General features: G+C 41.4%; 1 protein-coding gene across 1 annotated transcript in view; it reads left to right on the top strand.

Annotated features, from left to right (window-relative positions):
* The window catches only part of SYNPO2 (synaptopodin 2), a 742,390-nt gene extending 731,062 nt beyond the window's left edge, over positions 1-11,328 (top strand). The window contains exon 5 of the mRNA XM_078675942.1: positions 10,513-11,328. Within this exon, the coding sequence (XP_078532068.1) occupies positions 10,513-11,088 (576 nt within the window). The 3' untranslated portion in view covers positions 11,089-11,328. The remainder of the gene's footprint in view (positions 1-10,512) is intronic.
* Positions 11,329-14,237: the final 2,909 nt, after the last annotated feature.

The raw sequence follows: 14,237 nt of genomic DNA, 5'->3' as shown, positions 1-14,237 counted from the left end.
GTTTTAAAGATAAATGCATCTCTACTGTCTTGGAGGAAACCTGCAAAAAAACTGTGGAATTTCAACATCAGGGGCTTATTTATGAGAGTCCTGTGTCACATTTGCACCATGTAAAGTGGTGAATTCGTAACGCAGGGCCTCTTATAAAGGTTTATGAAGCCACGTAAAGCCACCCTGAGCAGCTTTGAAGGGCCGCATAAATAATGAGCACGGTGACGCTACTCTGCGCCCAGTAGGCATTCCATTTCATTAAGCTTTACCTAGCCAAAGGAAGACATCACAAAGATCTCAAGTTATCCCTTGAGCAGCTCATTTAGTCTGGTTGTATTCTGGGACTTGTAGTTTTTCATCTATAAAGGTAAAAAGAGAACTAAAAGTGCCAGAAAACAAATTATGAAACCAGGACTTGATAAGTGAAAATACGTTCCTACTAGAGAGAATGGAAGGAGGTGGAGAAATGCATAAGAATCGATTAGCAATATATGCCTCTACTACAATATGGAATCAAGAGAGAAACATAACAGGCCCTCTTTTTGAAATGTCATATACCATTAAAGTTGTGTCAATGTCTGTCACATTTCAAACAAGGATAGTGGAAACAACTGTTTTTATTAAATAACCCCTTTCAGTCTCCCCCACATGTCTATGTCTATGTACTGATTCTTGAGGAGCGCATATATCACCCAAAGGTCTCATAGCGATTTGCAGAGACTCAGAAAACGGACAGGAGAGAGGTCTGAAAGGGTGTAGGATTTAAAATAGCCTGGTCTTGAGGGATCTACGAAACTTCTTATGATCTAACTCGGTTCGCAGGTGTAGTGGCACGGCATTCCAAAGAGTTGGGGCTATTTTCGAGAAGGATCTGCCTCCTTGTTTAACTGTATGAAACTTAGGGACTAATAGTAAATGTTTATTGCAGAGCGGAGAGTCCGTGTTGGCTGATACTTTTTCAGTTTGTTTGCCAAATAGTAGGTGCCCTGTCCATTTAACATCTTGTGAACAAGACAGCCTATTTTAAAATGTATCTGCTTCCTGATTGGCAACCAGTGGAGGGTCCTCAGGCTGGGTGCCGAGGGGGAGCGAGCGGGTAGGTTCAAGACCAGTCTTGCTGCTGTGTTCTGTAGAATCTGAAGTTTATTAAAGAGTTCTTCATTTATGGATGTCAATAGAGCATTCCCATAATCCAGGCGACTATTAATTAAACCTTGGATCAGTGGTAGACGGGGAGGCAGAGGGACCCATTTAAAGATTTTGCGGAGGGCGTGCAATAGCCCGTAGCAGGTACGTGTTACTTGATTGACATGATCGCACATGGAGAGTTTGTTGTCGATCATTACGCCGAAGTTACGGGCTGTTACTTTCGGGAGGGGACAGGTACCCAAGGCAGAAGGCCCCCAATTGTTTGTCCACAGCATCTGTGCATTTCCAAATAACACGACTTCCGATTTGTTTGCGTTTAACTGGAGGTTGTTTGTTGACATCCATTTGTTTATATCCAACATGCACTTCCTGAATCTTTGTTTTGTGTTGGTAACTTCAGGTCCCAAAGTAATTAACAGCTGTGTGTCATCGGCATACGACAGTGTGTCAAAGCCGTGATCCTTGATGACTTTAGCCAAGGCGGATACATACAAGTTGAAGAGCGTGGGGCTCAAAATAGATCCCTGAGGGACGCCCCTGTTGATGGATTGACTTTGGAAGTAAAAGCACCGATTTGGACTCTAGAAGTACGTTCACTCAGATAACACCTGAACCAGGCCAATGCCGAACTTCCGACATCCGCCTCTCCTAGGCGCTACAGAAGAAGGGAATGGGAGATGGTGTCGAAGGCGGCCAACAGATCTAAAAGGACCAAGATGGCCTATCTTCGATTGTCCAGAGAGAGTCTGATGCTATCCACCACTTCAAGTAGGGCAGTTTCGTTGCTATGAAAAGTTCAAAACCCCGACTGAGAGGGGTCGTGCACTTTATTTTTTTCCAGATGTTTTATTAGTTGACCATTTATCAGTGACTCCTGGATTTTGCCAAACAAGGGAAGAAGAGAAATTGGTCTGTAATTGTTTGGCTGTTCAGGGTCTGAGGTGGGTTTCTTTAGAATGGGTCTGACTATAGCCTCCTTCCACCTAGTGGGTGCCAAGGAATGTAGTAGTGAGGGGTTAAAAAGCCTGGTTAAGCTTTGAATAATAGCTGAACTGATAGTTGATAGAACCTGAGAGGATACTATATCGTAGGGAGAGCCTGATTTTACTCTTTTTTGTGCCAGGGTAATTTCCTCCAGAGAGAACTCGGAGAATTAATTAAGGGTAGAGGCCACCAAGGGACGATTTTCTTCTGATCTCTAAGTATGCAATTGAACAGTATTAAGGGGGAACTGGCTATAAATACTGTCAATTTTATCTACAAAAAACATAGATAATAAGTCGACCCATTCCTGTGACACTGCTGTTTGGGGCTGCATGGATGCAGGTTTCGTAAATTCATTTAGAATCTGGTACAATTCTTTCTGAGAATTGGAAGCTTTGTTTATTCTTTCCCCCCAAATAGAATTTTTTTGCAGACGCTAAATAACACCTATGTGACATTTTGTAAACATTACGATCTGTGAGGCTTTTTGAGTGTCTTCATTTACGTTCAGCCTTTCTAGTCACTAATTTATCGATTTTCAGATCTGGAGAGAACCAGGGTGAGGATTTATTAGAACGTTTAGCTTTTTTCATTGGCACAATTTTATCTAGGGCCTGACAGATGGCAGTGTCTAGCAATTTGGCTTCCTTGTTGGGGTGGTTAGCATTGGACATCGGGGGAATGAGAAAATGTGAGGAAAAAGATTCCAAATCTATTTTATTCCAGGGTCTATTCCATCTTGGTTCTAATGCAAAGGCTTTTTGACATATAAAGGTTGCTGATATGTTAAATTTCAACAGATAATGGTCTGTCCACAGAACAGGCAGAGGTGGATCAACCGTTTCGTTGAAGGAGTTTGTAAATAAAAGATCTAATGTGTGGCCGGCAGCGTGGGTAGGACCCTGCACTGTTTGTTTAAGCCTTAAGGTACTTAGGCTGGAGATAAGATTGTTCGAGTAAGAATCATTCAAAAAGGTCAATGTGATAATTAAAATCTCCCAGCAGAAACAAATTATTAGCAGTCAGAACATGGGGGGGCGATTATTTCCATGAGGCGACTGGAAAAATGAGTTTTACTACCGGGGGGCGATAAAGTATGGCTCCCTTCCAGGATCCCTTGGATAGGCTATTAATTTGAAAAATACAGATTTCTACCCACTCTGCACTAAGAGAATAAATTATAGTGAGTTTGATATTATCTCTGAATTTAATGGCTAGGCCCCCACCCCTCTTGTCATATCTATCCACTCTGCTCAGCTTGTAGTCCTGGGGGATAGCTAAAGCGATCTCTACAGTAGAGGTTTCTTGAAGCAAATTCTCCGTTATAAAAAAGAGATCTGGTTTCTCATAGTCCAGCACAGTTGATATTTCTAAGGCATGTTTAGGGAGGGATCCAGCATTGCAGTATAATCCTCTTATGTTATTGTGATTAAGCTTTGGGTCCTTATTTTCTGATCTATTTTGATCTGTTAATGTAAGGGATATACTCTCATTTCTCCCACTGGTGTCTACTATGTGGGGAGGATTACTGTTTAATCCACAGTGGAGGAAACTGTTCAAGGAGTGAGGCTCCTTACTAGTATATTGTAAAATGCCCATAGATGAAAGGATCACCAGGTGTATACAAATGAGGAGAATAAGATGTGGGTGACAACAGGCAGTGTGGCAGGCAGCGGACAGGCACGGACGGGCGCAGACTGGCTTGCCTTTGGCGCGACTTCGGCGTGCCGCCTCTGCGCCTCTGCGCACGTCCCCTGCACGTCCAGACTGCACGTCGGTTTTTGTGCCGGTGGAAGTGGGCGTGAGAGGTCAGAAACAACTAGAATGCTGACCTCATCTCAGTATGACTAAAGGAAAGATTAGCGGTACCTCGTCCCTCCGCACAAACGGCACACGCCCCAGTGGACCGGGGACAGCACCAAACTGTTGTGTTGTGTTGTAATGAAGGTAAATGGAAATCTCATTAGCTTGAGACCCAGCTGAGGATCTGCTCAGGTGTGGATTTGCCTCTCTTTCTATATCCAGCAGTGCTGCTTCACTGGCACACAACAACACAGAAGGGGAGTCTTCAAAAATGTGCACTACTCTCACCCAACACGGACATTTATTTGTTTTTATTCAAACTTTTAGGGTGTCGGAACAGACCACCAAAACCAGGACTGTCTGAAGAAACCCAGGATGTCCAGTCAACCTAATCCACGCAAACGTCTTTCCTTAATGTCTATGATAAAATGAGATACTAATCAGAGACTCTTTTTCTATAGGCAATGGTTATATCATACATGTCAACAGACCCAAATCAGGTGGGAGACTCCCGAGTTTTGAAACCAGACATAGCTGCCTCCTGCCTGAAATCACATTAACTTCAATGGAAATCAATTTGGAAAATAAAGTCCTTTGAGTTTTTCTTCAAAAACTCCATCTTTCCTCTTTCGAAATGTTTGCAAGGATGTTATTTTCTGTTCATGAGCAGCACTCTAATGTTTGTTCATGAAAGTAGTAGCTTGAGCCTAACTACCTCCACTCTCTGACACATCCCAAACCTCATTCTACTACTCTCTCCAATGCACTACTCTATTTCTCACCCTATACCTCTCTCAATATATCCTCTACCTCCACCCTCTGACTCATCTCAAACCTCATTTACTACTCTCCTAATGCTCTACCCTATTCCTTACCCCATAGATCCCTCAATATATCCTCTACATCCACACTCTGACTCATCCCAAACCCCATTCTACTACTATAGTTCCCCAAAATAACCCTTTCTGGACTCTTCCTTTCCTCTACCCCTCCTTGCATCATCTCATACTTCTATTAGCTGATCAAACAAGCCTTTCTAATCATTTCCCTCTAACTCTTCCCCCTCCACCTCCCCTTTACTCATCCCAAACCTTCTCCTACTGCTATGAGCTCCCAAAAAAAACTTTCTAGACCCTTCCCTCTTCTATCCTCCACTATCTTTTTCAATCCAATTTACAGACTAACATGACCACCGCTCAAATTAATTTCATATTTCCCAACTAATCATGTTTGGGTTCCAGAGTAGCGCGCTACCCGCTGAAAAGCACTTTGAGACCTTCATCAGGGGTAGCAAGTGCTATATAAATGCAAACCCTTCCCTCTTCTATCCCTCCACTATCCTTTTTCAATCCAAATAACAAACTCACATGTCCACCGCTCAAAGTATTTTATTATCTCCATATACTAATTCACCACTAATCCTTTTTGGGTTCCAGAGTAGCATGCTACTCGCCAAAAGAGCGCTTCAGTGCCTCGTCAGGGGTAATAAGTGCTATATAAATGCAATTATAGTACAATACAATAATATCTTGTCCATCACCGATTGTAAACACTTAGCAAAATAGGAGGAGTGAAAACAGAGTAAGGACACTTGATTAGACATACTCACAAAAAGGTCGGTTATAGTGACTCTCTTTACATTTGTTCATGTAGGTTTCCATGTCTTTTTCTTTTCATTTGTATTGTTTTTTCAATGTTTTTTTGCTATTTTCCCTCTTATTTGTTTTACTTGTATATCATTCAGTTTTTGTATACTTTTCCTCTTCTTAACGGTTACCTTCTATTCCTCCCTGTTTTCTGGATGTTTCCATTTTTGGTATACATTTGCCCCCTTTTATGGATATTTACAACAATTTTTGTGCATGTTCACTCTTTATTTAGTATTTTTCAGCTTCTTTTACACCTCCACTTTCTTGGCTAGCTCTCTTTATCTCCTTCACCATCTAACTACAGGCCATCTGATTTTCCTGGCTTTATAAGCATTGCTTCGTCAGCTTTAGCGGCTCTGAAGAAAACAGAGATCACCTGCAGCAGATTTCTCCTGTGATTGGTTCTAGTAGAGGATGGGGGAAGTTAGGCAATAGATTCTTCATTCCTATCATGACTAGTGAGTGGGACTAGACAGATAGTCCTCCATCCTCCCATTCTCCTAAATGTTTCAACCTTGGTCTGTACTGTAGAGGATGTAGAGGTGACGGGCAAAGAAACGAAGAAAATCAATAGGGTAGGAAGAGAAAACAACGATGACCAAACAGGTTGGGTAATTAGAGCAGGAGCACAATATCTCCTGTAGAGCAGGGAGGTTATTCCCACAAGGTAAATACTTATGAGTGTGGAAGGTGACCAAAAGATTCAAACTCTCACTACCATGAATTTCTGAGCGTGACAGGACCCATGTGGTTGCTGGAGGCCAGCCCCTTACAGGTAAGACTGAATGAAGAGCTGGAGAGGGTTAAAGGAGCTGACAACTACACAAGCAACCAAGTGAATCCATGAAATTACAAAAAATGTATACAGAGGGCCAGGTGAGCAAACTAGTTGGCAGTGGAGAAAATATGCCAACTACGACCGTTGCTAGGCATAGACAGGAATGCAGTGCTGACTTAAATACTATCAGAGGACCTTTTAAACCGGAAGCACTGAACCCACTTCATAAGTCAATGGCTGCCATCATGGATTGGGAAATTGTCCAGTAGATGAAAACACGGGTCATAAAGGTTGTGGCCATTTTAAATCAGACAGGACTCCAACAATGCACAAGATAGAACGTGAAATGGGGATACAAACTACATCCCTACCCTGGTGTCCAGTACTGCCATCTCCCAAAGAATGGCAAGCGGTTACCACGAGTACCCCTTAGCGAAGATAGAGTAGTAGGCTGCAAAAGTCTGCCACTTTTTTGTTTAATCTATAGTAGATTCATCTTTATATTTATAGTTTAAGAATCTGCAGCAGCACTACATAATTGGCTTTCGTAAATCTATACTAACGGTGCCAATGGTAGGAGCCATGTGGAATTAAGAATTAGGGTCAAGGGTATAAACTGAATTATGTGCAGGAGAGTCAAGATAGAATAATATAATGCATGTGTCAGTGGGGGGGAGCGAGAGAGAGAGAGCGAGAGAGAGAAGCTCAATGCTCATAGAGTTTTATTACACTTTACATATCCCCCATTAACCTAACAAATTGAGTTGCGGTGGGAGGAATATCCACTTCATACGACGCTTTGAACATAATGTTAAAAAAAATACAGTACACATTTAGGGCATCATTATGAGTATCCCAGTATTGTTGATTCAGCCATCGGCCAAATTGGGAGCACAAGATCCACAGTAACTCCACGGATTGGGAATCTTCCCAAAGACTTCCGAGAGCTCCAGGTGAAATGCTGGGCAAACACGTAGGATTCCAGAATAGCATGTTATATCCTAAAATCCATGTTTTTGATCAGGTGTGGACGTCATGAACAAAGCACTGAGGAGTTGTCAAGTTTTTGTTTGCTCCTTATATACTTTTTTGAATAATATTTGTGTGAGTAGGTCCCAACCTTAACGTCACATATTTTTACCATATATTTTAACAAAGAAGTAGGTACAAAGAGAGAGTTTTTTGTATTGCAAGTAAGTTAATCACAGCATGGAGGACCGACATCTATTAATGCTGCCTGTTAAAAAGGTTTGGTATCTTGAATATATATCTCAATAATAAGATATGGGTCCTAGAACCAATAAAATAATTTTCTTCAGATTGAATGTTATGTGCAAAAGGCAATATGCAGGAATTATTTTATGTGTTGTGGAATGTTACTGTTTTTGCCTCTCTGGCACTTTTGCCTCTATTGTTTTTGTCATTTGTTTTAAAAGATTCTGACGAGTTCACCATAACATTCTTCATACACGTGGGTATTTTTTATTTTTACATTAGACTGAACCCAATGTCGTTTCTTTATACATCTAAAATCATGCCCCTCAAATCTTCTCATTAGAAGTTATACTAAAAATAATAATATAGCACTCCTCCATGTTAGAGATTGATAAAAGCTCCAGTTGGAAAATTACAAGATGTAGTTTGGAAATTAATATCAAAGCATCATATTGATACGTGTAAATGGAATTTGGTTGCGGGATGTTAACAAGAATGAATGAATTATTTAATAAATAAAACATAAGGAAAAAAGAAGACAATAAAAAATGCACATTGCAGCTTCTGCTTTCTTTGCAAATGCTCTAATTTAAAGATAAATTCTTACTTGTCTTAAAAAGAGGCTTAACTTTTTATTGTGGGTGTAGCGGAGGCTGTTGCATGAATTAAATTAGTTTACAAAACTGATGAAAAAAGCCTTGCTCAATAGTTAAACCTAGAGATTTCTAAGGATGTACCTTCGAAAGTAAAATCACCCAGACTGAGTTCTCCTCTTTGCAAAGATCCATTACTTGAAAATTAGAGATGATATGGGACAGGCATGGGTGTATCACCAGCTCCTCCCCAACAACTTTAAATAGAAATAAAGAAAATACTTCAAATTTAAAGAAACACCCATGTAGGATGTTATTTCATGTTGTAGAAGTGTGTGAAAACAGTTGTGGTGGACCTCGTAGATAGTTATTGATGTGTAATCGGTGGCATACCCTTAGTAGGCAATGCTTAGGACCGGTCCTTGCTATCCTGACATAGAAAAAATACTGACAATGTTCCCTGTCCTAGTCCCTATACTCGCTGGGGATCATGGCGTATCATCTGCCTCCTCTCATGGTTCTCCTTGATTGTGGGCCATGTTGACGTGTCTGGTTGCCAGTTCCCTCTATGATCACCCCTTGCCAACAGCTTAGAGAAGCAACTAGGGTCTCTAGACTGTAGGGCACACGTGCAACAATAAGATGTGTAAAGCATGTCACAATGTTCAATATGAACAAAACCAAATATTAACAATGAATAAAAATATAATACTGTGATCAAGCAAATTAAACGAACGCATCAAGACCATTCAAAGCTGTTAATAAAATGGCACAGATGGGCTCTATACCGGATCATGGTAGAAGATTTTCTGTCACATTTCCATCCAAGTTTTAAGTTGTCATTACTTTGTCCTCAGGTTACAGAAAGTGGCCACAAGCTGGTGTGTCCCATACAGGCTTAACTTTAATGTTAAGCTAGAAGTAATTTGATGTCTTTTGTCAGCTCCATTTTCATTCCATTTTAAAGCACTTAAAAGGATTTCCCCATGCCTAACGCAGAAAGGCAGCTTGTCCGCCATTGTTGTTATAAGAGGCAGGCCGGGCGATGGCTCAGTTCAAAGAAGTATTTAATTTAATAATAAATTAATAAATAACTGGGGGGGGGGCAAAGATTTTCTTAGGAACTTAACACTGGCATTGGCGAACGTTTGTGTTGCCTACTACCAAGGTTGCCTATCTTGAGTCGACCTTATGCCTTTTTCTTCCACCAGACCACCACCATGCACTTCCTGCATCTTTATTCTTTGCGGATTGTTTAATCTCCCTTTCTCCCTTTGTTACTGTTTTCCTCTCTTCCTACTACTTTTTCCCTTCTCTGTCTTTCTTTCCCTTGCTCTCGGTCCAAGTCGGATGATCAAAAAGTAAGTCAGTGTCCCCAAAAATGAGTGCGGGTGCCCACCACCTTCTCCCACCATCACAAATTAAGCACTGGCTGGAAGCATTCCATTGCCCCCTAATTGGGCAGAGATTTTATTCTACAGCACTTTGCGATGCACACAGAGTTATTCATGACATCTGGTTCTTATAAATAAAAATATATTTTATACACCCACAACAGTTCTCTGCACAGCGCAAAACCAAATCGGGTTGCAGCACACATAGGCAACACAAAGGCCACAAAGGTATTGGCCCCAACATCGCCCAAAGCCATCGGATGGTTTACAAGAAGAGCTTAAAACGTTTTTATTTTTATAAAGAAATGCTTTGTTGTTTAGCTTCTAAGCTCCAGAGCGAAAATAAAACACAAGTAAACAAAGCGCTTTGTTAATTTAAGTATATACATAAACACTCCCTAGCCTATCCTTTGTTGCTCCAAACGCTGTCTTTCCGCTGCATCTCTTATTTCTGAATCTCAAGCATTCACAATCTGCTATGTTATTTCCATTTAACATAAACATATTTGTTGTCTGTCCTTGACGCCTGACCTTGGTCTTAAATTAGCTGTTGGTTACTATTCACGGTACTTCTGTAAATCAGCATGTGTTCCATCAATAGTGTCTGGTGTATCAGAAATCTCTCACATGCCCCAACCTAAAAAACAAAAAAATTAGAACAAAACCAGACAAATGTGCCAGCCATTTCAATACAGACAAAGTTTATTTGTCCAAAACAGCTAAATTCTGCTCAGAGCACCCTGAGGCCTTCAACAAGTGCAAATTATTTAATAAAGAAGATTCAAGAGATTCAAAAAAAGATTTATTTTAGTCTCCCATCCAAACCATCATAACCACAGTAGAAATTAATGTATTCTAAAGGATAAGCAAGAAGACATATTAATAAAATTACCTCTATGAAATGCTTCTTCATAATGCTAGTTATACTAGTGTGTTAATCATTTGCTTATTTCTAGGAACAAGATGGTGGACGTTCCCTCTCCCTCCCTATCCGGCGCTCTGCACCAGCGGACTTACGACGTGTGGCGTCTCCTACGGCCCCTCTTGTGTTCCAGCCCTCTTCAGGCTACTCAAGCAAGCCGGAAACCTCGTCAGACACAACGGGTCGCCGGTTGACTCCTTGGGAGGCAGCATCAAAGTCACCCTACGGCCTAGTGGATGATGCCTTCGAAGCCCTGACCATTCAGGAATCCATTGCTGCCAATGTTGTCTCAGCCGCCCGCCGGAAAACGCTCCCTGAGCCTCCGCTTGCCTGGAAGCAAAGAGTTTCGTATGGAGTCTCCAACCAAAACCTGCACCCCAACTTAGGCATTTATGGAAGAAATCAGCTTGGCGTTACTTCTCCAACGAAAAGCATTGTTTCTGCACCTGGCTCCACCCTCACCTATGGTTCTCAGATCAAGTATCCATTTTACAGCAGACGCTCAGCCACCGATCCCAACATGGCGTCCTTAGACACCCAGTCTGAGTACGGCATCTCATCAGTGCCCAACTCCAACTTTAATTCCTACACAAGGGCATGGAGGCGCTAAACAGGAGCGTGCACGCACAGTACAGCGTGGCATACCTTTCCTTCTTCCTGCCTCTACATCAACCTGGGGGTGGCAGGCTGAGGAGCCTGGCAGAGTCAGTAAGGCTCTTATGACCAGTGCTCATCGAAAGAGGTGGATAAAGTCTTCAAGGCACAATCTTCTCACCACAGTTGGGTTTTTCGCTTATAGGATAAGGTCACTTTTTTCGCTATTTAAGAAAAACAAAAAACTAAAAAGAAATATTTTGAAACTAAATCGAAGGATTTTGGTGTGAAGGAAGTGGAGACTGATGAATTTCATACAATTGTACTCAAGTTGTAGATGGTGGTAAAATGTCAGTTGCCTTACGATGACCACTCTTCTTCAATTCTGGTTTTGCAAAGGTTTTGCTTCCAGTTTAGCAGTGATTTTTGCTTCAGATTAGCTGTCTACCTGTACCTTTACTAGCCCTATCTGGTCATGTTTCCTATCCGAGCCGCCGGTGGAGAGAAGACGAAAGTGGAAGCCCATGGTTATAACCAACCATACAGTATAAACCCAAGAAACACATTGCTCAACCCCTTTATCTAAGCAGCTGTGATCCAAGAGAGAAACATTCACAAGTGTTGCAGGTCCAGCACTAGCATAGTCAAGCTCATAATAAGATAAATGTAGATATGAAGGGGCAAAAGAGCAGTTTGGGAAAATAAGGCGGCTGGTCTTAAGGTTGCAGAGCACTTTGAGCAGAACAGTTAACCAGGGAATTCATTCTGTGATCTTGTTGCCTGGGCTGTTAAGAGAGGAGGTGATTGTAGCATGGAACTGGTGCAGGGATTCACTCCCAAAACACTTCAAAATGCATTGTTTAGGGACCAGTGATGGAAATTAGATAATCGCAACTCTGCATAACTCGAAATTGAGCAGTGATCCAAGGCTGGTCTAACAATTTTTTGCAAATCACGGTGTGTCCCGATTACCAACAAAAGATGTAAATGAGGGGTTGCTTCTAGGTTTAAGTATAATTACAACTTTCATGGAATTAAAAGATTCTCAGGAGTACTCCTAGGAAGTTGGGTATGTTACAGCTTCTAATGAAATCCCACATAAAAATGTACGCATTTAACGATGTAGAGAGAGGATATTTCTGACCTGGTCAATTTTATTCCACTGGCTAACTATTTTGGATCCACATGGAAATCATGTTTCAGGGTGAAACCCCATTCCCTATATGTGCCTCAGTTCAATTTTGGGGCTATTCCCATCGCTTTGCCCTGTGAAAATGAATTTGCTCCCACCCTTAACAGGAGCAAAACTAATAATTCTCATAGTGGAAACAAACGCCATAAGGCATGATTATGAATAAATCTTTGAGTTTGTGGGTATTCTCCACCTTTGCAGATGTCTCTGCCCTAGAATAGTGAATATACCGTCTATGTGAATAGATGTACTCGCAAGTATTTCCAGTGCTTAATTTGAAGAAAAAAAAAGTGACCGGCCCTTTTCATGAGGCCACTATAGCTTGGACAGCAGATTGCCCCTGCCAGAGCTGCCAATGACAGTGCCAACACAATTAATACCTATCGCAGTCCTACAAGTGTTGACAAATCAGGCTATTCCAGGCCACCCTAATTTGTAAGAATAGGATGAGTGGCAGATATTATTCATTATTAATATATATTGAGTTATTAAATACTGTTGTTGTGCTCCTCTCAAAATTGTTCAGTTTGTGCCACCATGTGGTGGACTGTCATTAGTGCTGGTGTTGACAATTAAGTGCTGGTGCCGAGCACCGGAAACCACCGGCTCAAATTAAGCACTGTATATTTCTTGTGAATAAATCAATTTATGACTTGAGTGCCAATTCAGAGTCAGAAAGAGGTATTTACACTCCTCATACATGTTATTTGCTAATATAAGGGTTATTTAGAAGTGCCAATAGCTCTGACAGCTGGACCCTTGACGATTTGCAGCTCAGACTTGACTTGTAGACCCCTCCCATGGTTTCCGCTCCTTGTTTGACCTCATCATGAAGGATAGATTGGGAAAACAGAATAGAGGTGTTTGAATGAATGAAGACATTAGAAGGGTGAGGAAGTGAATGACCACATAATGTGTTTTTTAAAGGTAAGGACAATGTAAGAGAAGCAGCATGTGAACTGAATAAAAAGTCCCTGTGGAGAGTAGCTGGTACCACCAGAGCACACACCTAAGAGAAGCTGGACCAGCCTGCCCGTAAGGAGGAGATTTATTAACATATTCTGCACAAATTACCTAGTGAAATTGAGTTGGTTCCTAGAAGATTTCATACAGGGAAACTTTGAAATCCATAGGCGAACGGCAGGAACAGTCTATGCTCGGATTTAATGAGACTCTCCTGTAGGAAATCGCTGAGAGTTTTTATAGGTAAGTGGCCTATGTATATCCGATGAAAGGAAAGCCAGACGATAATTCCATATGGGGTGACAAAATATTCAGGTATGCTAAAGGCAGATGTACTGACTACTTGTACCTTCTGCTTCTGTTGGAAACAGTTTATGTAGCCCACAAGCTCATTAGAGTGAATAGAAAGATAGTCACAGGCCAGGCATGAGTGCCAGAGGTTGAAAATAAAGAGCAATGGTGGGTTAAATTTATGGTTGGATTATGGCCAGCTGGCCACTCGGACAGGCAGCTTCTGTGGTGCTGGGCCATGTGGGGATGGACAGCTGTGTGCAGTGAAATTAAAGTGAAATTAGAGTTACGACCCTATGCCTTGATGTGGAGGCGCAAACCCTAACTGGGGACGATGCGTGTGTTTTATATTCAAAAGAAAGATATCTGTTCTTTCAAATACATCTATTTTTACGTATATTGGACTGAATTTATTCCAAACATTTGAATGCAATACTTGCTCTCATATATTTTAGTTTGCATTATCTAAATGATCATAGGAATCTTTAAAATATGATTGTAACCAGCCTTGTAATATTTGGTCAATGGGTCGTGCCTTAAGGATGTTAAGACAGCCTGGAGGTCAAGTGAATGAACAAAGTAGTTCTAAGGTTCCAAGGTGTTACGTTTCTTCTAGGGTACATGGCATGTTGAGTACACACGGGTGCTTTACCCATCTGATATCACCTAAGGCTAGGCATCTAATGTCTAATCCTCACCGCTAAAAATTGGTAAAGCTT

Source organism: Lissotriton helveticus, chromosome 2_1 (assembly GCF_964261635.1).
Source record: "Lissotriton helveticus chromosome 2_1, aLisHel1.1, whole genome shotgun sequence".
Taxonomy (NCBI): domain Eukaryota; kingdom Metazoa; phylum Chordata; class Amphibia; order Caudata; family Salamandridae; genus Lissotriton; species Lissotriton helveticus.
The sequence above is the reverse complement of the archived record's forward strand: the minus strand, read 5'-3'. Positions and strand labels throughout refer to the sequence as shown.